The sequence below is a fragment of the Rhineura floridana genome, chromosome 11, assembly GCF_030035675.1.
Source record: "Rhineura floridana isolate rRhiFlo1 chromosome 11, rRhiFlo1.hap2, whole genome shotgun sequence".
In the NCBI taxonomy this organism is placed as follows: Eukaryota; Metazoa; Chordata; class Lepidosauria; order Squamata; family Rhineuridae; genus Rhineura; species Rhineura floridana.
The window spans coordinates 24,914,402-24,941,961 of NC_084490.1; the positions used below are offsets into that span (position 1 = coordinate 24,914,402).

At 45.5% G+C, this 27,560-nt stretch overlaps 1 protein-coding gene across 1 annotated transcript in view; it reads left to right on the forward strand.

Annotated features, from left to right (window-relative positions):
• LOC133366783 (serine protease 27-like) overlaps positions 1–26,104 on the forward strand; it is a 41,620-nt gene extending 15,516 nt beyond the window's left edge. The window contains exons 2-6 of the mRNA XM_061590267.1: positions 3,800–3,826; positions 8,900–9,065; positions 10,252–10,523; positions 14,331–14,500; positions 18,716–26,104. Of these exons, the coding sequence (XP_061446251.1) occupies positions 3,800–3,826; positions 8,900–9,065; positions 10,252–10,523; positions 14,331–14,500; positions 18,716–19,027 (947 nt within the window). The 3' untranslated portion in view covers positions 19,028–26,104. The remainder of the gene's footprint in view (positions 1–3,799; positions 3,827–8,899; positions 9,066–10,251; positions 10,524–14,330; positions 14,501–18,715) is intronic.
• The last annotated feature ends 1,456 nt before the right edge of the window (positions 26,105–27,560 follow it).

Sequence of the window (27,560 nt, forward strand, 5' to 3'; positions counted from 1 at the left end):
TGCAGATAATACTGATGTTCTGTAGATGGCCCAATGGTCATGGCATAAAGCAGCTCCCTGTGTTTATCTACCTGGATACAGCTGTGATCCTTAACAGGACCTCTCTGTCTCTGACCTCAGAGGAACACAAGGCTTCAGGGAAAATTTGTGGCTCACAGATTATTCTTTCTCCTCCTTTGTTTTTGATTTACTAACAAGGGGAGAGATACCATCTTAACAAGCCTGCACCAGATGAGTGCCGGCAAAGAAAGGTCATGAATGCCAATGAAGAGGTGCCATAATAGTTTTGTTAGGTCAAAACTAAGATTCTGAGCTGTCCACTTGACCTTACTCACCTCACGTTCACCCCAGGAAGAGTGCGGAGCTGAGTCACATGAACCCACTGCCAGAGACCCAGGCAATAACAACAACAAAGAACCTTTGACAAAGGGGACCCAAACCTGTCCAGCAAGATGCCTTCCAGAAATGGGAACCCCGTTTATTGAAAGGGGTTCAGATTATATACCCTCAAGGAGGGGCTACAAGTCAGGGGGATGAACCTCATACAGCATAAAGAAATGACACGGTAGCATAAAGGTCAGGACAAGGGGGAGAAGGAGAGGAAGGGGGAGAAGGAGAGGAAGGGGAAATGGGCGAAATTGCCCGGGGCATGCTGCCCCTTTGTAAATCAGATTTTGCAGACTGCTACAGCCTTGAGATAAAGGCTGGAGCCAGAGAGCTCAAAACAACCAGGAAGAGGATTTTTAAAACAAAGACATAGCACAAAACAAATGCAAAACATATTCTTGCGGGGACAAAGGTTTTCATCCTGTGGCACATATCTGTTAAAGCTCAATGAGCATATGAAAAGGTGGATTCAGTTTGCATTCCGAACCAAAGTTCTTCCTGCAAAGTTACCTGGGATGGGGGTCAGGTTAGGGGCAAATAAACCAAAATCAATTTTATTTCAACCCTGATTCATTTTAGTTCAACAGTTTCTTGAGCTGATTCTGATGATGTTATAATTGGGTTTCAGGGCGTTGACAGGCAGGTGGGGGAAAGTAAATTACAGCTTTGCTAAATTAGTTTTGAAGAGAGAGATTCTCTTTAGAGCACTGTCCTTTGACTTGAACGGAATTTCTGATGCCATTGTATAGAAAGCTGGTCTGATCAAGATGGACAAGGAGGAGCAGATGTCCCAGACAGTGGGGAATTACGGCGCATACCAGTCTATTGTTTCCCAATTGTGGCTGGCGACAGGAAGATATGGATCACTGTGGGTTGTTGCGATGAAGAGATGAGCTAGGCTTGCAGTTGGCTTAACTGCCCCACCTCTGGCACTGCTCAAGCCAACAATCCGCACACAACTATCCTTTCCTGCTCTGTAATTCTGGATAATTGCTGTCCCCCACCCAGTTAAAGGCAGAGTAAAATATGTGTCTGTGTGCTGACATTTCTGAAAAAGATAGGAGAAGGGATCTTCCAGTCCTGTCCAGGAGAAAGAATATGTACATGGCAGGAGGAAGTTTTTACGCTGGATTTCAGCTGAATGTGGTCCTTGGCTTGATTCTACTAGAACCCATTTTTGTAGATGTCGGCCTGAGTCTCAATTTTCCTGGGATCATTTTTTTAAAAAAAATCTCATCCTCTAGAATGTTTGCACTCCTTCCCATTTCTGATTCATCTGCAAACTTGATACACTCATACACCTGTACACTCTGCTCCTTTGTCTGGATTGACAAAGAGTCCTACTATTTTCCTTTAGAGACCAAAGACATCCCCAGAGAGCTTTTATTTGGAGAGTTCACTGCAGCAGGTAATGTTTATGGTTCATAGGGTTGCATATATTATATAGCCACAAGAGTGGCTGTATACAATAGCCAGCATGGATTTTTTGTATTCTGCCATGTTAAATTGAAAATACCCCCCATGCCATTAAGCTCATTTCAAAACAAAATCTTATAAAACATTTAGTCCTGAACTCAGAAATGCTTGCTTAACAGCCCTCTATGTTCTCATGGTGATACACAGATGAGAGAATTGTCATTTTAAAATCCAAAACAAGAGTAAAAAAAATCCAGACACAGTTGGACTTCTTTCTGTCAGTGTACTCATAATTTGTTGAAATTAATTAAAAATTAGCCATGATCAGCCATGTACCTGTAATCCTTTTACTGACCTTGCCCCATACTCTGACCTTTATCTTCCGCAGTTTAAATTGTTTTAAAATGCATGGCTAATTTTAATTACTTTTAAAAAATTAACATTGGAGTCAATGATAAGCACTGGCATCAGTGTTCTACAAGCCAGACTAATAGCTGTTTGGCTTGGCTAATCAGAAGACTCCTGTTCCCCAGACAGAGCGCCAATGGCCAGAGCAGTTTAACAGTCAGCCCCTCTTCTCAGAGAATTCTGATGACTGGCGCTTTGTGAGCGGAATAACAGTCTCCTAAACAGCTCTCAGCACCCTTCACAAACTACATTTCCCAGGATTATTTGAGGGAAACCATAACTGGTTAAAGTGGAATAAGCATCTGGTGTGGATGTGGTCAGGGACAGCTTTGGTTTAAATTTGGGTGGGAGACTACATGTGTTTGCTGTAGAATAAAAAGGTGGGAAAAACCATGAAATATAATAATACTGTTCACAATGTTTTCCTTTTGGAGAGGAAAGGTGCTTTCTTTCTGCCCAGTGCCCACCCACCCAATCTCCTCCCCTCCCCCCCTCTGCTCCTCCCCCTCTCCCCTCCTCCTTCCTCTCTCCCCTCCCCCTTCCTCCCTACCTGTACCCTTCCCCCCTTCTCCCCTCCCTCTCTCCCTCCCTGTCCCTCCTCTATGTCAGTTTCACCTATCCTAAGCATGATTGTATGGGAGTAAATCCCACTGAACCCAATAAGCATGCAGATGATCAGTCTGTCCCCCTCCTCCCTTCTATTTCCTCCCTCCTCCCTCTCCTTCCTCCTCCTTCCCTCTCCCCTCCCTTCCTTCCTTCCCCCCTGTCCCCTCTCCACTCCATCCCTCCCCCTTATCCTCTGTCCCCGTGTTCACCTTTCCTAAGCCTGATTGCATGGAAGTAAATCCCATTGAACTCAGTAAGCATGCAAATGGTCAAACCTGCCTTCCTGCTCCTCCTTCCCTTCTATCACTTCCCTCCTGCCCCTACCCTCTCTCCCTCCCATCCCCCCTTTCCCCCCCTTCCCCCCTCCCTCCCCTTCCCCTTCCACAGAGGCATGTTACCAAATTCTTCCAAGCCAGAGCTTGGAAAAGTTACTTTTTAAAACTACAACTCCCATCAGCCCCAGCCAGCATGGCCACTGGATTGGGCTGATGGGAGTTGTAGTTCAAAAAAAAATAACTTTTCCAAACTCTGTTCCAAGCTATACAGGAAGTGGATTGGACTGTGAAAGACCAACCCATATTGTGTTTGCATTTGACAGATTTGTAGGGCTGTACATTATCTCAGAGAGGAGGTCAGGTCTCCTGCTCCCCTGATGCATTCACTATAGCTGCCCAATCTCCTTGCTTTTTAAAGTTTGATAAAAATATTTGTTGGCTATAGGTACATTCTTAAACCACAAGGGTTTGTGGGGGGTTTGCCTGTTAGTGTATTGTGGTGGTGGTGGGATGTCGTAGGGAAAAGCATCTTGGCTTTAACAAGGATACTTCCTGTTTTAAGAACATTGGCCTGGGATGAAGTTAAGCTGTTGTTTGGAGATACAGTGTGGCTGAATGGGACAATTAGCCCAGGACTCTTAGTGAAACTCCAGTGAAACCCATTGGGTATCTTGGTATTCTCTTACTGTTGTCTTGTTATGTTGCAGGTGTGCAGGAGATCCAGGCAACCAGAGGTGAGTGTGCATTTCCTTCATGACTGGCATATTTCTCTTCAATCAATTTCAAAAGTATCATTCTGGATTTGTTTGTTTTTAGTGATGGGCCAAGACATGGGTATGACATTTTGACTATGGAGGGAGAGAGGAATTCAGTGGAGAACTCTCTGGTGGTCTTCCAGACTCATCTCTGATTGGCTGCCATTTTAGTTTCCCTAGAATGCCCCAAAATGATACCACATCACAACGTAGCATCATTGCAGGGCCTCCAGGGAAACCAAAATGGCAGCCACCAGCAGTGAGAAGCTGAAGCAGCACCACATTGTCCACGCACAACAGAGTGTGTTCAGTGTGGTTTTGCTCTGGGTTATCCCAAGGAGCTGTTCTGCTGGAACAGACCCACTGCCTGCAAGGGGAAGAGGACCATCGCTGCCCAGGGAGGGAGAGCCATCTGCCTGCTTTGCTGCTGCTGTGCTGCTGCTTGGATAACATCTCTGCTCTCTCCTTCTTGGGCTCCTGCTCTGCACGTGGGCACCTTGCAGGACCAGGCCTCAGGTACTCAGCCAGCTGTGCCTGATACTGTTCCATCTGTCCCTTCTCTGGAGGGGATATATAAGCCGGCTGGCTGAGGGGGCTTGGGAGACCCACTGCCTGCAAGGGGAAGAGGACCATCACTGCCCAGGGAGGGAGAGCCATCTGCCTGCTTTGCTGCTGCTGTGCTGCTGCTTGGATAACATCTCTGCTCTCTCCTTCTTGGGCTCCTGCTCTGCACGTGGGCACCTTGCAGGACCAGGCCTCAGGTACTCAGCCAGCTGTGCCTGATACTGTTCCATCTGTCCCTTCTCTGGAGGGGATATATAAGCCGGCTGGCTGAGGGGGCTTGGGAGACCCACTGCCTGCAAGGGGAAGAGGACCATCACTGCCCAGGGAGGGAGAGCCATCTGCCTGCTTTGCTGCTGCTGTGCTGCTGCTTGGATAACATCTCTGCTCTCTCCTTCTTGGGCTCCTGCTCTGCACGTGGGCACCTTGCAGGACCAGGCCTCAGGTACTCAGCCAGCTGTGCCTGATACTGTTCCATCTGTCCCTTCTCTGGAGGGGATATATAAGCCGGCTGGCTGAGGGGGCTTGGGAGACCCACTGCCTGCAAGGGGAAGAGGACCATCACTGCCCAGGGAGGGAGAGCCATCTGCCTGCTTTGCTGCTGCTGTGCTGCTGCTTGGATAACATCTCTGCTCTCTCCTTCTTGGGCTCCTGCTCTGCACGTGGGCACCTTGCAGGACCAGGCCTCAGGTACTCAGCCAGCTGTGCCTGATACTGTTCCATCTGTCCCTTCTCTGGAGGGGATATATAAGCCGGCTGGCTGAGGGGGCTTGGGAGACCCACTGCCTGCTGTCCATCACTTTTGGGCCCCTATTACATCAGCTACTACGGACTGCCGGTTGCTGAAGCCCCTCGGATGCTGCTGTGCTGTCTGAATGTATGAGTGGGTTGTATGAGTGAGTGTGTGATTGTGTGTATATGCCATGAGTTTTATTATTTATTTTATTTTTATTATGTGCCTGGGTGAGAGGACAGTGTTGTGGGAGGGAGGACCAAAGGGGGCCCCTATTAGTGTAGTGACGGGTAATGGGAGGTATGGCGCTGTGAGTAGGACATGCCAGTTAAGGGGAACTCGCCCCAGACAACTGGTGGCTGTGACGTGTTCCGGTCCTCCCCACACCCACAGGATTGCTGGTAGTTCTATCAGCCAACCCTCGGATCTCCAGTTGCTGGTTTTCAATGCCAGATCAGTAAATAATAAAACCTCCCTCATCCATGACCTAATTGTGGATGAGGCGGCCGATCTGGCATGTATTACCGAGACCTGGGTGAGCGATCTGGGAGGTATTAATCTCTCCCAGTTGTGCCCACCTGGGTATTCGGTTCAGCATCTGGGTAGATCCGAGGGTCGGGGAGGGGGAATCGCTGTGGTCTATAGAAGTTCCATCCCTCTTGTTAGGCACCCTATCCAGGTGGCTAATGGTCTAGAGTGTCTACACATAACGTTGGGTCAGCGAGACAGACTGGGAATACTGTTGGTGTACCGTCCACCCTGCTGCCCAACAGCCTCCCTAACTGAGCTGACAGAGGTGGTCTCGGATCTATTGTTGCGTTCCCCCAAACTTTTGGTATTGGGGGATCTCAACATTCATGCTGAGGCCGCTTTATCTGGAGCAGCTCAGGACTTCATGACCTCCATGACAGCCATGGGGCTGTCTCAATTTGCTACTGGCCCTACGCATGTGTCGGGGCACACTCTGGACTTGATTTTTGCCTCTGGATTAGGGGATGGTGATCTGAGAGTGAGGAATTTTACATCTATTCCTTTGTCATGGTCAGATCACCGCCTATTAAGGTTTAGACTCACATTGTCTTCTCCCCTCTGCAAGGGTGGAGGACCAATTAAGATGGTCCGTCCCCAGAGACTAATGAATCCTGAGGGTTTTCTGATGGCTCTAGGGAATTTTCCGGCTGATAGAATTGACGGTCCTGTCGAAACCCTGGCCACACTGTGGAATACAGAAATGGCCCGGGCAGTTGACACGATCGCCCCGGTGCGCCCTCTCCGTTGCAGAACTCAATTGGCTCCCTGGTTTACCCCGGAGCTAAGAGTGATGAAGCAAGAAAGGAGACGGCTTGAGTGCAAATGGAGGCGAACTCCCGACGGCTGTAATCATGCACTTGTGAGGGTCTCTACCAAACTCTATGTGAAGGCAGTGAGAGCAGCAAAGAAGCAATACTTTGCTGTCTCTATTCAGTCATCTCTTAACCGCCCAGCAGAACTTTATAAAGTTGTCTGGGGACTTTTACAGTCTGGTCCCCAGGACGCAATAACACCATCAATTGCCCGCTGTAATGAGTTTGCGCGACACTTTCGTGATAAGATCATGAACATCCGCCGGGACCTTGACTCCATTATTGTAGCAGTTGATCCTAATGAGGTGTCCAGAGCACAGTCTTGTCCTGTTTTACTGGATGAGTTTCAGTTGGTACAGCTCGAGGATGTGGACAAGGTGCTTGGACAGGTGCGGGCGACCACTTCTGCTCTGGATCCTTGCCCCTCATGGCTAATAAAAGCTAGCAGGAATGGAACAGCCGGCTGGGCCAAGGAGGTGATTAATGCCTCTTTACGAGAGGGAGTGGTCCCATCCTGCCTGAAACAGGCGGTGGTGAGACCGCTCCTAAAAAAAACCCTCCTTGGACCCTGATAATTTGGACAACTATAGGCCGGTAGCAAATGTTCCATTCCTGGGCAAGGTCCTAGAGCGTGTGGTCGCTCGCCAACTCCAGGCTCTCTTGGATGAAACTGATTATCTGGACCCATTTCAATCGGGCTTTCGGCCGGGGTTTGGTACAGAAACGGCCTTGGTCGCCCTGTATGATGACCTCTGTCGGGAGAAAGACAGAGGGAGTGTAACTCTGTTGGTTCTCCTTGATCTCTCAGCGGCGTTTGATACCATCGACCATGGTATCCTTCTGGAGCGACTTACGGATTTAGGAGTGGGAGGCACTGCTTGGCGGTGGCTCTGCTCCTATCTCGGGAATCGTCTCCAGAAGGTGATGCTGGGGGAACATTACTCGAGTCCCTGGGTACTCCAATATGGAGTCCCACAGGGTTCAGTTCTGTCCCCCATGCTTTTCAATATCTATATGAAGCCGCTGGGTGAGGTCATCAGGAGTTTTGGAGTGCGTTTCCAGCAATATGCTGATGATACGCAGCTCTACTACTCCTTTTCATCTTCGTCAGGTGAGGCTGTTGATGTACTAGACCGCTGCCTGGCCGCAATAATGGGCTGGATGAGAGCTAATAAACTGAAACTCAATCCTAACAAGACTGAGATGCTGTTGGTGGGAGGGCCCTCTGCCCAGATGGTTGACGTTCGACCTGCCCTAGATGGGGTTACACTCCCCCTAAAGGAGCAGGTATGTAGTTTGGGGGTCTTATTAGATCCGCTCCTGTCACTTGAGGCTCAGGTAGCCTCGGTGGCACGGAATGCATTCTACCAGCTTCGGCTGGTAGCCCAACTACGACCCTATCTGGACAGGGAGAATCTCGCCTCAGTTATCCATGCTATGGTAACCTCTAGATTGGACTACTGTAATGCACTCTACGTGGGGCTACCTGTGAAGACGGTTCGGAAACTTCAGCTAGTGCAAAATGCTGTGGCCAGAGTTCTCACTGGGACAAAGAAATTTGACCATATAACACCTGTCCTGGCGCAGCTGCACTGGCTACCGATATGTTTCCGGGCCAGATTCAAAGTGTTGGTTCTTACCTATAAAGCCCTAAATGGCATCGGACCGCAATACCTGGTGGAACGCCTCTCTCGCTATGTACCTACCCGTTCACTACGCTCGACGTCGAAGGCCCTTCTCCGGGTCCCAACTCATAAAGAGGCCCGGAGATCAACAACTAGATCTAGGGCCTTCTCGGTGGTGGCCCCCGAACTATGGAATGCCCTCCCAGACGAGATACGCCTGGCGCCTTCTTTGTTATCTTTTCGGCGCCAGGTAAAAACCTACCTTTTCGCCCAGGCTTTTTAAACATTTTAAATTTAATTTTAAACCTAATATGGATTTTAATTTATAAACTCATGGCAATTCTATTTCGGATTTTTATCATGTTATATTTTTCACACTTGCTCATATTTTAATTGTGATTTTATTTGTTGTACACCGCCCTGAGAGCTTTCTGCTATAGGGCGGTCTAGAAGTGTAATAAAATAAATAAATAAAAAATAAAAACTAATTCTTCCTTGTTTCTGTCTTTGGGCGACTGGAGCATTCAATCACTCTGGATTCAAAGGCAGAATTTATTCACCTTCAGAAGAATCTGCCTATTGCATCCCAGCAGGAGTCACTGCTCTTGACTTGCCTTCTTCCCAGCAGGGATAAAGACGATCATAGTGCGAATGATATGATTGCCTGAATGTACCATTAAGGTTGAGTCAAAGCTATTCCCACAGTATTCTAGTTAGGATCCATAGGATCTCAGTGCTTCACCCCCAAACCCCAAATCAGTGTGAAATGAACCTCTGCTCTTTCTTGCAGCCTGTGGACAGCCTCCTGTGAGTCTCAACCGGATTGTGAAGGGACAGGACACAGTGCCTGGGGAGTTCCCCTGGCAGATCAGCTTACAGCTGAACAAAAGGCATTTGTGCGGAGGGTCTCTCATCTCAGATGACTGGGTGATAACTGCAGCACACTGTTTCTATCAGTGAGTATAAAAGATAGGGTGGGAAACATAGGCTGATGATGCCTCCTGAACCCACTGTCCTGGTCCCCCATCACACAACACTAGGGACAGATACACACCGTATCTCCAATATACAAGGCAATTGGATCTAGGGCTATATCTAGGACAGGTCGACACCATACATTTAAAGCACATCCAATGCACATTTAAAGCACGTGATGTCCCCCAAGGAATCCTGGGGACCGTGGTTTTCCTTCACAGAGTTCCAAATTCCCAGCACCCCTTAACAAACTGCAATTCCCAGGATTCTTTGGAGGACGTCATGTGCTGTAAATGTGCATTGTATGTGCTTTAAATGTATGGTGTGGACCTCTCCTAGGTATGGCCCTAGATCCAATTGCCTTGTGGGAAGGAAAGGAGAGTGAGAAGGACAGGCACACACACACACACACACACGTACACACACAAGCAAAGGATCCCAGGAATGCAAGGAAAATAGACAAAGAAGCATCAGGAGCCAACTCCTGCTCCATTTGGACTGTCCCCTCTCCTCACAGGGCCATCTGCCACCATGTCCCCTGTGGGAAAGATGTATTGCTATTGATATCGTTTATTGTGGTTTTTAAAGTTAAAAATGTGCGTTCATGTTACCTAGAAGCCACACTGAAAGAATTTGTTTGTGTTCTGAAAGGCAGGATATAGTTTGCAGGGTCTGATTTATCCCTGCTGTGTAAGATGATACATTTGCATAGATGAATCACTTTATTTACTTGCAGATTTAGAGTATTATGCCCAGATACTTCAGAAAATTTCAAAACACAGTTAAAAAAATACAAAAATATGCGGCCCTATCTCAGCAAAATCCACAGGATTTTGTGTGTAATCACTCATGCACTCCATTTGTTGAATGGGGTACTGAAGTTCCCTTTTCCCCTCATGAATGAAAAGCATCAGCGTTTACACAGTGCTAGCCATACAACTCACCTGGGCTAGATGGGCAAATAATCCATCTGACCTTGTAAAACGCAGCTTCCTGCGTATGTTCTTTTTATTTCACCTGTTGGGTGGATCATTAAGTGTATAACCCAGGCACACACCCACACATCCAATGCCCAGTGTCCGAGACTGTCATCTGGGTCACCTGCCCCAGATCCAGCCCTGAATACCATTCCTCCCCCCAGCCTGACTCTTTCTGTCATATTTCCAGGTTCAGGGATCTCTCCCAGTACCAGGTCCTCCTGGGAGTCAACCAGCTATCCAATCCTGGTCCCCAAGCATGCTGCTTGGGAGTGAAGCAGGTCATCGTAAACCCCACTTATGCAGGACTGATGAGCAGTGGGGACATCGCCCTTGTGCAACTGTCCAGGAAGGTCCACTATTCAGACTTGATCCTACCCATTTGTCTTCCTGATGCCTCTGTGAAGTTTCCCCCGGGCAAATTGTGCTGGGTCACCGGCTGGGGCAACCTGAATCATTCAGGTGTGTGTGAGAGAGAAGTCGAGGAGGAGGGGGAGACAGAGAAAGATAAGGGGGTGGGGGGACTATCTGACAGGAATAGCATGACATGGTGGAAGATTATAAAAAATTATGCACTGTATGGAGAAAACAGATATAGGCCCCATCTGTGCTATACATTTAAAACAGTATCATATCACTTTAAACAGTCATGGTGTCCCCCAAAGAATCCTGGGAACAGTAGTTTGTTAAGGGTGCTTAGAGTTGTTAGGAGACCACTATTCCCCTCACAGAGTTACAATGCTCAGAGTGTTTTATGAGTCAACCCCTCTTCCCAGGGAACTCTGGGAACTTGAGCTCTTTGAGGGAAATGGGAGGCATAATTATAACTTCACCCTTCATCCTTAACTATATAAATCATGGTCACCAAATGATATTTCTTTACAGCAGACTGATGATAAAGTACTTCCTCACACAATGAATAATTAACTTATGGAAGATGGTCGTGATGGCTAAACAGAGCCCTCATATTTAGAGACAGTATACAAGTAGTGGTTTCTTTGAATATTATTTGTTCCTGGACAAACAGTGAAATCAGGCAATCATGTTTGTGCTCTTTGTGAGCTTCCTGGAAACATCTGATTGGCCACTGTTGGAAATAGGGTGCTAGACTAGTTGGATTTTTGTTTTGATCCAGCAGGGCTTCATCTGTTAATGAGACAGGGATGCTATGAACATTTAATTCCAGATACAAGAGGTGCCGAGGTTCAAGCATGCCTAATTATAATATTCTATGACTTGTAAATAAATCTTCAGTTATCATTCCCTCTATTTCCAATGTTCAGGGTGAGTGCTGTTGCTTATGTATCTATATAACATGTATATAAGATGGCTGTGTGAGAAAGCAGATGACTATGAGTTTGGAGGCACCAGAAGTAAAACTATCAGGGATGGACTGGTACTGGGTAGTTTAGCCAAATATTTATCACAGAGACTACAGGTGGAAAGTAACACCACTTAGGTAGCAAGTACAGATTATAAGAAATTCAAAACCAGTCAATGGCCAGGTGCAAAACCAGAGAGCTTTAAAGAAGCTTCAAGAAATAGGCAAGAAGCCGCCACCCTGCAAACAGTCCCATGGAGGAAAGAAAAGGCAGCAGCCAGACCAGGCACACCATACTCAAGCACAAAATGAATCCACCCAAATACAGAACCAGGACCCTTGAAGTGCATGCTGTGGGAAAGAGGCACACACAGAAAGACCTCAGCATGTCACACCTGCAAACTCAAGATAATATATCAAGATAATATTAATATTCTTCTGGGATCTGTCATGTGTCTAAATAATTCTGCTGATCCTTGGGAGGTGCCACTGCCAATTAATGACATCTTAGTAAGATTCAAAATTGATACTGGAGCTTATGTAAGTATGATGCCGGAGTCTCTTTACAGAAGTTTTCACAATCCACTCTGTTTCCAGCACACATCTGCAACAGACTGGCCCTGGAAGACAGAAACTAAATTGTGCAGGGTACTTCATGGCCAGCACTGGATACAAAGGCACAAATTACGACTTTAAGGTGTATGTGCTCTGAGCTGAGACTAATAAATCTTTTGAGCTGTGACACAACCACCACAATGGGCCTGGTGCATTACTTAAAACTCTCTGCAGAGCCTCCCAATAAGACAGGAACTTTGAAGATTGCATCAATAAAGAAGGAATAAACTAAAGGAAGGAGCTGTACCCTATGCAATCCTTACAGCCAGAGCAATAGGAGTCCCATTTCTTCCCAATGTGAAAGCCAAGCTAAAGATGACAGTACGATATAGGATTATAGAATCAATTAGAGGACCCACTGACTGGTGCACACCAATGTTGCCAGTTCCAAAAAAAGGGTGGTACTGTATGCAAATGTGTGGATTTGAAACAGGTGAATAATGCTGTAAAAAAAACTACATGCTTTCTACCATTGACAACATTCTTCCATGGCTAGCAGATGCTCATGTATTATCACTGTTTGATGTCACCAGGGGATTCTGACAGATATATATTTCTTTAATAGAGCTCCCTTTGGGATTTCTAGTGCTCTAGGGTTGTTTCAAAGGGAAATGGCATGTGAATGGGACCTATGCATGTACATGCATTGAGCTCGAGTCCCAGGAATCACATGGAGGAGTCCTATGCACATGTGACGATATGCACACGGGGCATCTTCACTTGGCCAACAGATGTGCAGCTAGACAGCAGGAGTGTTGCTAGCATGCGTGTAATCATCAGGGGCATGGCTAGCTGGCATAATTCTATGACTCCCCTCATTTGTGTTTTCAGTGTGTGAAGGGACATGTGGGAAGGAACCCCCAAATATGTAAATGAGTGAATGATGGAATGAATTATAGGGCAGGGAAGGGGAGAAGAAAGTTAGAAAGAGGAAATAATTCATCACCTAAAATGTTCACAGTTAAAGGTGGGGAAAGGAAATAGAGAGTGGCAAAGAGATCCAATGTTGGATCAAAGTATCAGTTTGGCTTGCAGCTAAAGTCTTACAGGTCTTGCTTTGCCAAGCTGAGTTTACCCTTGAAGAACAGCTGAGGTTGTAAAATACAGTAGTGGCTAGTGCCACTTGGAACTGGTAGGGTGGAAGGCAAGGAGAGTAATATTAGTGGAGCCAGAGTCCATGACAGGCAGAGCCAACTATTCTCAGTTTTGTCTTCATTCTCCTCCCTACTGAGTTGTAGAAAGGCAACACTGCCATTTCTGGACAAGGATAGACTGACCACTGTCATCCATGCACTGGTAACCTACAGTGGATTACTGTAATGCACTTTATGTGGGGCTACCCTTGAGGTTGGTCTGGAAGCTGCAGCTGGTGCAAAATGTGGCAGCAAGTCTGCTCACAGGAGCAGGTTATTGCCAACATGTCACTCCGCTACTGAAAGAACTGCACTGGCTACCTATTAGCTACCAGGCTAAATTCAAGGTTATAGTTTTGGTGTACAAAGCCCTATACAGCTTGGGACCAGGATACCTGAAAGACCATCTTACCCCTTATATACCCAGTCGATCACTGCTCTCTGCAGGTGAGGGCCTCCTGCAGGTACCATCTTATCAGGAGGTCCGTTCTGAACAACATAGGAAGCAGACCTTTAGTGTAGTGGAACCTACCCTTTTGAATTCCCTCCCCTTAAATATTAGACAGGCACTATCTCTGTTATCTTTTGGGCACCTACTGAAGACCTGCCTCTATCAACAAGCCTTTTAAGTTGAGACCTTATCCCAGTCTGTGTTGGAATTGCTTTTTAATACGTTTGTAAACCTTTTTTTAAAAAAATGTTTTTAAAGCTTTTTTAAAAAACTCTTTTAAAGATGTTTTGTTTAAATATATTTTAAAGTCTGTTTTTATGATGTTTTGAAGTGTTTTTAGTGCTTTTGTTGGCCGCCCTGGGCTCCTACTGGGAGGAAGGGCAGGATATAAATCAAATAATGAATAAAAATAAATAAATAGTATCTAGGGAACCAGAGTTCAAATCCCCACTCAGCCATGAAACTCACTGGGTGACAATGATCCTGTCATTATCTCCCATTCTAGCCTACCACACAGGGTTGTAGTTTAGGATAAAATGAGGAAAGGGAGAAGCTTTTATGCCAACTTGTGCTCCTTGGAGGAAATGTGGTATATTAATGTAATAAATAAATAAATAAAGTGATTAGTAAAATATGACAAATGATGGGACAGATGGGCGGAATAAATGTCAGTGCATTTATGGGAGGACTTCCCGGAGGGTGGGCTTTAGAAATAATGGCTTCAGTGGTGTGCGGTGTTGTCATTGCAGTCGACCTTCCCTCCCCACAAACCCTCCAGAAGTTACAGGTGCCCATTATTGACTCCAAGACGTGCAGTGACCTCTACCACACCAACACGCAGGATGGCCTAACCCCACGGGTGATCAAAGATGATATGATCTGTGCTGGCTTTGCAGAGGGCAGGAAAGATGCATGCAAGGTGAGACTGCCTATTGATTGCTTGATTTTCGTACTTCTAAAATGTGTAGACCATCCTTCATCATGTCAAAGCGGTCTCAGGGCAGTTTCCACTAGTACATAAAATACAACAAAAACATCAGAAGCAGCAGTAATTAAAGCAATGAATGAATTTAACTATCAGTAGCGACAACAGCATGTGATTACAAAAAACAGCCGCTGGCCTTATGAATTTACTCCGAATGCTTGGGAGAGTAAGATTATTTTTAACTTGTTGGTTTAATCCCATCAGAGTCTCCACCATCCGTACTTCCAGTGTCTTGGTTCCAGTTAATTAGAGCACAGGGCAGCATTTCTCAAATATTTTGAGCTTGGAGCTCACTTCTTAGCATCTCTAAGGGCTTATCCAAACAGAGCGGGATAATCCACGGTTTCCATATTCGGTTTGTCATCTGATAGTCCTCACTTTGCCTTTTAGTTCGCTCTTTCCCAATTAAAAAAAATGCTTTTTTGCACCCGCACACGCAGCGGTAAGACCCTTACATTCTTTTCACTTTTTCCAAGCTCTGCCTCTAAAACCTCCCCCTATCAACCAATTGGTCAGCAAAAAAATTACGTATGCTCCTCTCCCCATTTGCAAAGAAGTACAATATGGCTGTAAAGGAGTTCTCGCCTGGGAAGGAAAGGCTGCTGGTCGGTTTCACGCCTGCCTTCCCAAGGAGAATGAAATTGACAAAGCTTTCCGGAGCAGGCTTGAAACCGACCAGAAGCCCGTTTCTTGTTTGCATTTGTGATATTACACTTAAACGAATGTATGCTTTTCTGCCTTTATTGATATTTAAGGAGATACACATGCTGGCAATGCACTTATTTCTCCAAAAAAGCAAGAAACATGTCACCCCCCTCCTTCTCCCTTTCCTTCCCACGGAGAATGAAATTGACAAAGCTTTCCGGAGCAGGCTTGAAACCAACCAGAAGCCCTTTTCTTGTTTGCATTTGCGATATTACACTTAAACGAATGTATGCTTTTCTGATTTGAAGCAAAACCCCCAGCAAGTAGAATGAAATTGACAAGGCTTTCGGCAGGCTGAAACCGACCACCCCCCCCTTTCTAGCTTGCTGTGCATTGCAGATCTCACCCAGAGCGGCCGCTCAGTTTGCAGGCTGGCAAAAAATAAAATGCATCTGCGCAGTAGTTGCAGACCCCCCCCCCAACACCCCACCATTGCGATGATTGGTTCAGTTTTCCCAGGCTTATTCTCGCACATGCACAAAAGTGCAGATACGCGATTGGCTGGAATGAGGAGAAGGGGCAAGGGGAAACACCCAAGAACCGCCCATCAGCTGTAAAGTCCGCGGTATTGCATCCTAACTCCTGAAGGCACAGCGGATGATTCCCGATTTTAAACAGCAAATCTCATTTTTGCCGGTATTGCAAGGAGCGGATTTAACCTGCGAAAATGCGTAACAGCGCAAGACGTCATTTGGACGACCGAAAAATAATGAACACACATAGCGGGTGTGTTACACATTTTGCAGTCGTCTGGATGAGCCCTCAATCTGTCCCCACTTCAGCTCACCATCAGAGATACTAATCCATAGCCTTGTCATTGAAGCTAAGTGTTGTGTGCAGAGGAAGGCTATTAGGGGATGATAATTCAACAATGACAATAGAAACAGACTAGGACAAGAGGTTTCCAAACTAGGTAGCAATGTGTCCTACTTTATGTTCCAAGTTTGACTGAAATATATTCAGAAGGGAGAGCAGGAGAGGCCTTGAAGTTGCCCATCCACAGTTAGCACCCATAGTCACAGCACACTGAGGACACACACAGGTCACGTGGTCCCACACTTGTTCCTCACTATGGTGAGATGCATTATATTTCTATTGAAATTATAGCAATTTTAAATACATGTAAATAGGTATATGTAGATTTTATGCAAATACATGTTCTCTATTTTCTTCCAAAAATCTACTGATGGAGAAGATGGATAGGGTAGAAGAAAGCAAGAAAAGAAGGTGCTGTAGGGCTATGGCACTCCTCTTGACCCTCCCATACCGCTTTGCATCTTCTGCTGCTAGCATTGACTGGAGACAGATGTGTGTGTACATGTGTGTGTTTAAGAGAGCTGAAAGTATCTTGAAGCCCAAACTTGATATGACATGGAATGTGTGATTATATTTAATGTTTCTAGCTAAGCAAACAAACTGCAGAGAGGATGAAGATCACAGCATTGTGGGGGGTAACTCTCCCTCCCCACTGAGGACTTAATTAAAAGCCTCTACCCTCCAGAGCTGCTGTTACTTCCAGGAGAAAAGCTTGTGTTCATGTCAATCAAAAATTTATTCCTGGGATTAATAGAAACTTCAGAGGATTTTCATTAGGCCCACGGCAAGAGAGAAGGTTAGAACATAGGTTATACTGAGTCAGACCGTTGTCCCATCTTGCTCAGTATTGTCTACACGGACCGACAGTAGCTCTGCAGGGTTTCAGGCAGAGGTCTCTCTCCGTCCTATCCGGAAACGCTGAGACTGAACCTGGGACTTTCTGCCTACACAGCAGATGCGCTGCCACTGAGTTATGGCCTTTCCCACTCCCTGCACCATGATCTGTGCCATGTGATTAGAGTTCCCCCTCTGGGCTGTAATTTAGAAGAAAAGGATTAGGCAGATTGAACACAGTCAATCACTTAACATCACACCTTGTTTGGCCCTGAGACTTTGTTTGCTGTGATATACACAGATGCATTTCCAGGGCCAGTTCTAGGTCTTTGTGGGCTTGGAGCATGAGATCCACAGTGAGCTCTCCTCCAACCGAAAGTGGACCCACCTGATAGATACTCACAGGAGTAGCTGTGCTGTGGCTTGCTACTCCCCTCCAGTGATTAAGAACATAAGAAGCTACCTTATACTCGAGTCAGACCATTGGGCCATCTAGCTTGATACTGTCTATACCAACTGGCAGCAGCTCTCCAGGGTTTCAGACAGTGGTCTTTTCCCGCCCTGTCTGGAAATGCCAAGGATTGAACCTGGGACCTTCTGCTTGCAAAGCATGTGCTCTACCTCTGAGCTGCAGTCCCTCCCACGGTTGCTTCTGGCAACAGTTGTGACTGTGCTGCTGCTGCTGCTTGTCCTTTTCACTGCCTCCTTGCTGCCTTCTCCTAGGGAGAGAAGTGAGCAGAGAGGGAAAGGGTATGACAATATTCTTTTGTAAAAGTTGAAAGGATGCCCAAGGCCAGGGGTTTTACTCCTATCAGCCTCAGCCAGCATGGCCAATGCCAGGAATGATGGGAGTTATAGTCCAAAACATCTGGAAGGAACCAGATTGGAAAAGGTAAGGCCACTCAGTTAGTCAGAAGGAAGCAATGCTGGGATTTACCACTCAGGGCCCCTCCAGCCTGGTGTTTTATTGCAGGTGTATTCTGCAATATGTTCTTGACACAATCATGATGCATTAGTGGTGGATTTATTCTGGTTTAGTTTGTTCTGCAGTCCTTCCTCAGTGATACCTTATTACAATTGTCCAGGCAGGTTATAGCACAACCAAAGCAGGACAAATATAAATCAGAACATTTGTGGTATAAGAAATTACAGGATTTCAGGAGGAAGTTACTGGATATGCATTGACTGGAAATAAAGCAGTGTGACCACCCCAAATCTTTGCAAGCACAGTGTTGAAAGTGGGATTGTGCATAATCACCCCAATAGCATCATGAATGCAAATCGTCATGAATGCACAATAAAAAGAATGTCTGGAGGAGGCCTCAGTGTCCAATGCTGAGGTCTCCATTTTCTGTCTACTGAAATACACCTGCTCTTGGAATCACAGAGTCATAGAATAGTAGAGTTGGAAGGGGGCTGTAAGGCCACTGAGTCCAACCTCCTGCTCAATGCAGGAATCCAACTTAAAGCATACCTGACAGGTGGCTGTTCAACTGCCGCTTGAAAGCATCCAGTGTTGGAGAGCCCACCACTTCCCTAGGTAATTTGTTCCATTGTCATACCACTCGAACAGTCAGGAGGTTTCTCAGTCCAAATCTGGCTTCCTGTAACTTAAGCCCATTATTTTGTGTCCTGCACTTTGGGATGATTGGGAAAATATCTCGGCCCTCCTCTGTGTGGCAAGTACTTGAAGAGTGCTAACATATCTCTTAAAGGTAATAGATTATCTTGCTTGTGATAATAACCCTGCCATTCATTTTCCCCATTATCCATTTCTGTCTTCTTGTTTCACAGGGTGATTCCGGAGGTCCCATGGTGTGTCTGGTTGGCCAGTCATGGGTCTTGGCTGGCATCGTTAGCTGGGGTGAAGGATGTGCCATTGAGAACCGCCCTGGTGTGTACAGTCAGCTCACATACTACCAAAAGTGGATCCACAGCCATATCCCAGGCATCCAATTTGTCAAAGACCCAAATAGCAACGGATCACGTGGGTGGCGGCGAGACACCAATGGCCAAAAGCATCCTGGGGTTCTCTTGTCTGGCCATGCCTCCTCTCTCACTGCCAGCCTTTTGATGTTCTTACTGTGTCTACTGATTCTCATGTAACCAGGACAAGAGACAGTGGATTTTCCCCCCCTTAACAACCATCAGGCTTCTCGTTGACCTTTCTGACTCTAAGGGTTTTTTTTTCTTTTTTACCCCCAGAGAGGCTTCAGCATTAGGTGTACTAAGTAACATGGCTTTTATTATCTCCTTCATAAAAAGGGGAATTGGGGAAGGATCGTTCATTTTCTTTATTGTTGGAAATTTTTGTTAGAACAATTTTTATCTCTTATGTGAGAGACATTTCAAGTACTTGTGTGCAAGACAAGCAGAACAGTGAAAACAACTCATGCTCTTCAAAGACTGGTTTTAAATTAGGTAGAAATGATGATTTTATTTTTATATTTGGGTGTGTGGTCAGTGAGGATTTTTGCTGGTCATTTCTTACTTAACAGTTCAAAATTTGGTGAATATTCCCTAACATATCAGTTTTCTGTATGCAAGATATCTTCTCATATTTACAATCAGAGTGATCTCCTCTCCTCTCCCTGACACACATACAGATTATAACTACATTTCATCCTGGTTTAAAGTTTTCAAATATAAGTCCGGAAACTGGATTTAAAATATGGAAACTCTAGAGGTTCCTCCTCCAATCTGAGCCTGTATTTCAACTGTTTGGTTTAAATGAAATAGAACAGTTTAATAGTTCTATTTCTTAGTGGAGTGTGTATTTTGCAAAGGGGAATGAGAATTAACCAGCCCACTTTCCCCTCATACAGACTAGTTGAATAAAAGCAACAGAGGCAGTCTTCTTTGGTAAAAAGTATTAAGAATGTTCAGGAAACATAGGCCACTGGCATATTTAAGTTTTGCAATCTTCTCTTTCATGCCAACCTGTGATTTAAATGATTTCTTGAGTAGTACTGAGGTATTTTTTTTGTATGGGTGTGTTGTTTGTCTAGGTCAGTGGTGCATATAGATTTCACGGACAGGCATTTGGCTTTATAACTGCAGTGAGGAATATTGATTTCATTTTTAGCAAGAAAACAAAGCTAAAGAGACACAGCTGGGTCCTGGGATTAATCTTTATGGATGTCTTGTTCCCTCCCCACCCCCAGCTCTGCACGTATGTTATGCTATGTTGCATGGACAATATTGTTGGCTTGCCACCCCAATCTCCGAACGGTGAGAGATCTCCAGGGGTACCTGCGTTTATCCAGGGTTTGGTTTCCTTGGGAAGAAGGTCAGCAGAGTCTGTGGTGTCTTTATGAAATATGGTTTATTTATTTGCACACATTCCAGCCTGAGCTTAAGATGGAAGGGTTCAAAGCATCAGCAGTCCAATAGATCTGGCTTTTCCATTGGGCTTACAGGAGGCATCCTAAAGCCATGGTGCAGGGAGTCAGCTTCTCCGCCTGTCTCTGTTTCCCAGCCTTTCCACAGACTCCACTCATAACTTGAGCCTCTCCTTGGCCTCAGGAAGTGGGGGGGGGGCTCTCCTGAAGAGTTTCAGTAACGGTAGGATCTCCCTGGCCCAGTTAATGGGCACTTGATAGACCCATTAGCTTGCCTGGCCACTCTATTAGATTAACGAAAGAGACTCATCTGACCAGCAGAATAGGCTTCTTACCTCCAGGTGCAGGATTCCAAATCAGAGGCTGGGACTCATAGAAATCATCTATCTCAGCCCCCAAACCCATAACAATATTAATAATGCATGTTGGTTCCTTAACTACATTGAGGGGTAAGGGCCTCAACCCATGGAGAACTTAATAAGTAAACAAAAACTGTGTTTGGAGGGATCAGAAGAAGCTTGTGTTTCTTCTAACACAGGCCTACACAACTGTGATTCACAAGCTCGACATGCACTTGTCAGATACACCCTGATTTTGCAGCTCCAGGGAGACAGCATAAATACAGTGGCCTATTTCTATTGGAAGGGCTATGTTGGCTAAATCCCTGGCACAGGGAGAGCAGAAGGGGACTTGAAGTTGCCCATCAACAGTTAGCACCTGAACAGCTGAGGCACACAGGTCACCTGGTCAGTCTTTCCCACCATGCACTGCATTCCTATTTAACCTAATTACTTAGAAATTTGCATCTATATATTTATTTATTTACATACATAGTTTTGTATGCTGCTATTTCATTTTTTAAAAAACAAAAGAACAGTTTACAACTAATAAAAATTGTGTAGTAAAAACCATTAAAATACAGTAAAAACAAAGGTCAACTAAATATAAATTAACATCTGCAAACTATACTGAAATCTTTCCCCTCTTTTGTGATGATCTATTTCTCTCTCTCTTTTTTTCAATGTGTAAGTGACCACCCTAAGTGAAAACAACACTCCTGTTGGGCATTGACCCACCATAACTAAGTAGTGGAATGGCCATGGGACAGAGGTAGAATGCATGTTTTGCACGTGGTAGGGCCCATGTTCAGTTTCTTGCACCTCCTGAATCTCTGGAGAGCTGCTCTGTGTTGGTGGCTGCATTTGCACATAAAGCTAAGACATTGTTCGTTTTAACAAACCATGACTGCTCCTACTAATAAGCAAATAAGCCAGTTTATCCAACGCTTGGTTTTATTTTCAATGGCTGGGATGAGGTCAAACAGATCACGGTTAAGCAAGGCTGTCAAGTTCAGATAACACCAAATCATACTCAAAACAAGTCAGGGTTCATAAGCTAAGAACAAACAATGACTTCACATTATGGTTTGTTGCCAGAAAACAAACCATTGTTAGTCTGCTAGGCTGGGTTCAGATATTCAAGTAAACCACACTTTGGCTAAACAAACCATGACTATAGCTGCATACATATCATATATTTAAAGTACATTTAAAGCATATGGATTCCCACAAAGAATCCTGGGAACTGTAGTTTAACCCTCACAGAGCTACAATTTCCAGCACCCTTAATAGTTCCCAAAATTCTTTGGTGGGAGGCAGGTGTTTAAATGTCCTTTAAATTGTATGCAGTCTTAGTGTTATGTATGAACCAAGCCAGAACAAACAATGCTGAGCTAGATGGTCCAATGGCCTAGCTCAGTAGAAGACAGCTCCCTATCTTGTGATGATTGCCTTTGGCTTGGCAAAATAAAGAACATAAGAAGAGCCCTATAGGATCAAACCCAAAGCCCTCCTGGTCCAGCACTGTGTTTCCCACAGCCAGCCATATACTGCTGGAAAACTTGGAAATAAGAAATAAAGGCAACAGCCCACTCCCAGTCTTTGCCTTCACACACACACTCTGCCCTCATGAATTAAAAATCACAAGTTGTGTAGGCCTGTTTCAACAGGAGGCTTTAAGAAGTACTGAGATTTTGTGAAACAACAGCAACAACAAAACCCTCTCTTCCTTTACCCAGACTTTTTTTGGGGGAGTAGGTATCTGACTGTGCACTAGTGTTAGAATATATGTAGCTCATTGGCTCTGATCTATCACTGTGCACATTCCCACGTTAACACATCGTTCTCATATTGCAGACTTCCCCTTTCTCTCCAATGCTGCTCTCACATGCTAACAAAGTGCAGTGTTCATGCTGGCATCCCTGAATGTGCAAGTGAAGGAACCTCTTGATTGGGCTGTGTAATTCTCTATATGATCTACCTCCCTGGCTCTCTTGCATCTAATCTACATCCTCCAGTTTGCTGATGTCCTGCTCAGTTTCATCTCATGTTTTTCTTTGTTGAAATTTCTTAAACAAGTTTATTGCCAATGAAGATGTGATAAAGCTTTGTGAGCATGTTTGATAAAAGGAAACCTGTGATAAACAAATCCAAGGCTTGCAAAACTTGGTAGTACACCTCCTGGTTTTCTGGCAGTGGTGAGCTGAGTGCTGTAGAGAATATACAGTGGGTGAATGCTCCTTGTCCAAAGGACTTCCAATGATCTTTAATTACAAGCAGTTTAAGGGGCGGCACTGGCTATCAACTTGCTCCTCCTTAGTGTTTATTTTATTTATTTATTTATTTATTTGATTTATATCCCACCCTTTCTCCCAGTAGGAGCCCAGGGTAGCAACCAAAAGCACTAAAAACTATAAAACATAAAAACAGACTTTAAAATATATTAAAACAAAACATCTTTTAAAACAGATGCAGACTAGGATAGCGTCTCAACTTAAAAGGCTTGTTGAAAGAGGAAGGTCTTCAGTAGGTGCCAAAAAGATAACAGAGATAGCACCTGTCTAATATTTAAGGGGAATGAATTCCACTACACTAAAGGTCTACTTCCTATGTTATGCAGAATGGACCTCATGATAAGATGGTACCTGCAGGAGGCCCTCACCTGCAGAGTGCAGTGATCTACTGGGTATATAAGGGGTAAGACAGTCTTTCAGGTATCCTGGTCCCAAGCTGTATAGGGCTTTGGACACCAAAACTAGAACCTTGAACTTAGCCCGGTAGCTAATAGGTAGCCAGTGCAATTCTTTCAGTAGCAGAGTGACATGTTGGCGATAACTTACTCCTGTGAGCAGACTTGCTGCCGCATTTTGCACCAGCTTCCGGACCAACTTCAAGGATAGCCCCACATAGAGTGCATTACAGTTATCCAGCCTGGAGGTTACCAGTGAATGGACAACAGTGGTCAGGCTATCCGTGTCCAGAAACGGCAGTGTTGCCTTTCTACAACTCAGTATGGAGGAGGATGGGGACAAAACTAAGATTAATTGGCTCTGCGTGTCATGGGCTCTGGCTCCATCTACTGTTACTCTCCTTGCCTTCCACCCTAACAGTCCCAGTGGGTACCAGCCACCATTGTACAACCATTTTACAACCTCAGCTCTTCTTCAAGGGTAAACTCAGCTTGACACATCAAGACCTGTAAGAGTTTAGCTGCAAGCCAAATTGATACTCTGACTCACCTAAGAGACCAGAGAGGAGCCATAGTTCAGTGGGAGAGCACCTGCTTGCATGTAGAAGATCCCATGGTTCATTTCCTGGCATCTCCAGTTAAAAGGGTCAGGTAATAGGTGATGAGAACAACCTCCACCTGAGACAGTGGAAAACTGCTGTAGACATTACTAGTCTAAACGGACAAATAGTCAGACCTGACATAAAGCAGCTTCCTCTGTTCAAGCGCAGCAGAATGACAGTAACCTCTGCCTCCACTATAAAGCATAGCAATATTAAATCATAATCTTTTGGGGGGTCTTAATTACAGTTAGGGATGCTCTCCAGATGCATGCAACTGTCAGTTCACACAGTGTAGAATCATGGGCCTGACTTTTACAAAATATGAAAAAATGTGTGCAATATGGATGAAGCCCTTGAAGCCCAGGGGAAGAGCTTGTTTCCACTTCTCGCAGTGTATAAGATCTGCCTGATTTACACATTCAGCTGAATGAGGTGGGGAAAGGTGGGAATGTACTGTGATGGCTGAATGGATTGTACCACTTCACACTACAGGTGAGGAATACCACAGCTGAATGCTCCCCCCAAGTAATAAGCTCTTTGTATAGCAAAAATGAATATAATAGGGAAAAAGGTTACCTTGCAGCACTCTGCCTGCTGGGCTAGTTTTCTATTTGCAGGGAGTTTATAACATAGACAACAGTCACACACTTTACCCCCACCCACCCATACCTGCAACCTGAACTGGAAGGCATAGCCAATTCTACCACCTGAGCATTCTATCAAGAACCAGTGTGGTGTAGTGGTTAGAGTTTCGGATGAGGACTTGGGAGACCAGAGTTCAAGTGTCCACTCAGCCATGGAGCATGCTGGATGACCTTGGACCAATCAGTCTCTCAGCCTACTCAACCTCACAGAGTTGTTGAGAAGATAAAATGGAGTGGGAGGAGATCCATGTACGCCACCTTGAGCTCCTTGGAGGAAAAGTGGGACATAAATATAATCAACAAACAAGTGCATGTGCATGTGCAGACTCAGGCCTGTGCTGGTCCAATGTTGTTTGGATAGAGCACACCTGTTTCAAGAAAGACCTATATAACTTGTGATCCTCCAAGCCACATACAGTCCACTGGGGAGGGACTGCAGAAATGGGGGGGGGGAGTTCCTCAAGCACATGGCAACACCATGGATTTAACACGGTGGAGCATAACTTAGTCATGCTTCATTTAGGATAATGCAAGAGGGATTAAATCCTTTTTAGGACCAAAAATTAGGGATCCGACTATTTCTAGATTTTTTGTCTTAACAGCTGCATTAGCCAATTCTGTCCCCTAAAGGCCATCTCGACCATGTTGTAGGGTTGCCCTTAGGCCACTTTAGAGCCGACATGATACAATGGCTGACAGCCAGGAACCCCCCTGCCCCCCATACAGAGAAAATGCAACCTTCTCTTTTCCACCAGGAACTCACTGGATGACTTTGGGCAAGTCACTGTTTCACAGCTTCTGCTCCACCATCCATGCCATGGATATAATGCTGCAGGAGTATGACTCTAACTTACAGGTCATTATGAGGAGAGAATGAATGGGAGTTACACACACTATTCAGTATGTGTAAGCCAGCCGAGGATACGATTTCATATCCGGGCCTGGCAACCAAGAGGTCTTCTGTATCTTTAAAAGTTGTGCAGGGGGGAGGGAGAATTCCACCTTGTGGTTTTTCCCATTACAGGATTGCAAGAACACCTGCACTTGGCAGACTTTCCCTTCTTCTAAAGATACAGGATCAGTCACAGGCCATGAACCTGGCAACCCTACTCTCTCCCCTGTGACAAAAAGCTTCCCTCAGTGCCAGGGAGAAGGAGGAAGGGGGAATACCTCACCCAGCATTGTGGTCATGGCAGCACCTCTCCCTCCTGCCCTCTTCCTCTCAATATGACCTATTTGGCTCTGAGGTGGATTCCTGAGGGGCCAGCTTCCAAGTCTCAGCTCCGTCCATATGCCTCTTGCTTCCCCCAGTGGCTCAGATTGGCATCACAGTATGAGGACAGACCAGTACAAATATATACCTACATACACACACAGCTCTCCCTATTATTCCAACCCTTCAACTCTTACACTGTTTACTCATTTGTTCAACCCTTTCCCCCCTCTGCCATCATGTATTTAAATTACCAGCCAATAATTAGCCTCAGTTCACCCACCAGCCGCCGTGGTTAAGCAGGGTAAAAACAGCACAGCCACCGCTTTAAAGTGAACAGACACAAAACAAAACAATGTAATCTGTATTTTATTTTGAATAACAATTAATAAAAAAACATGTTCATGCGGGCGTGAAAGGTTATTACATAGTAAACTTAACTTGGCTACTGATTATGATTACTTCAGATCAGAATGTTTAATGGGTTAATTTAATTAATTTAATTTAATTTATTGGATTTCTTAGTCGCCCATCTGGCTGGCCATCCAGCCACTCTGGGCGACGTACAAAATGAACAACATAACACAAAATGACACACCAATACAATAACATTAAAATCTAAAAGCAATAATGTTAAAATCTAGCCCACCCCAAAGGTCTGCCTGAAGAGCCAGGTCTTCACGGCCCGGCGGAAACTCATTGTAGAGGGGGCCTGGCGGAGATAATTTGGGAGGGAATTCCACAAAGTGGGGGCCACAATTGAAAAAGCCCTCTCTCTAGTCCTCACCAGTCTAGCTGTTTTGACTGGTGGGATAGAGAGGAGGTCTTTTGAGGCTGATCTTGTTGAGCGGCATCCCTGATGATGTTGGAGGCGTTCCTTCAGATAGACTGGGCCAAAACCGTGTAGGGATTTAAAGGTCAAAACCAACACCTTGAATTGGGCCCAGCAAGCAACTGGTAGCCAGTGCAACTCTCTGAGCACTGGAGTTATGTGATCTCGCCGGTGGCTGCCTTTAATCAGGCGCGCCGCAGCGTTCTGAACCAGTTGCAGCTTCTGGACTGTTTTCAAGGGTAACCCCGTGTAGAGCACATTACAATAGTCAAGGCGAGAGGAGACCAGGGCATGTACCACCGATGGGAGCAGATGATTGGGAAGGTAGGGGCATAGCCTCCGTATTAGATGGAGTTGATACAGTGCTGCCTGGCTCACAGCCGAAACCTGAGCTTCCATGGACAGTTTGGAGTCAGGAATGACCCAGAGGCTGCAGACCTGGTTTTTTAGGGGCAGTTGTACCCCATTGAGCACCAGGTCCAAATCCCCTAACCTTCCATTGTCTCCCACGAACAGTACCTCGGTTTTGTCAGGGTTCAGTTTCAACTTATTCCTTCCCATCCAGGCACTCACCGACTCCAGGCACGTGGACATGGTTTCTACAGCCAACCTCGGTGAAGATTTAAATGAGAGATAGAGCTGTGTGTCATCCGCATATTGGTGACACTGCAGCCCAAATCTCCTGATGATAGCCCCCAGCGGGTTACTATTGCTTTAAGAAGATAGCTCTGAGAAATTCAATTCATTCCTGATTTAAACTACTAGTCACTTACCCTATGCCACTCCAACGCAGTTAACTCTCAAGAACTTGGCATTTGCAGTCGTTCGTCTGCTGCTTGACCATTTGCCTCTGGAGTCTCTCAGACGTCTGTCTGGACTTCCGCCCAGCATTTCACCTTTGTCCAACAGCCTTTGCTGACTTGGGCACTCAGCTACTGAGATATTCTTGGCTTCTGAGCTCCCTCCACGACTGTCTCTTG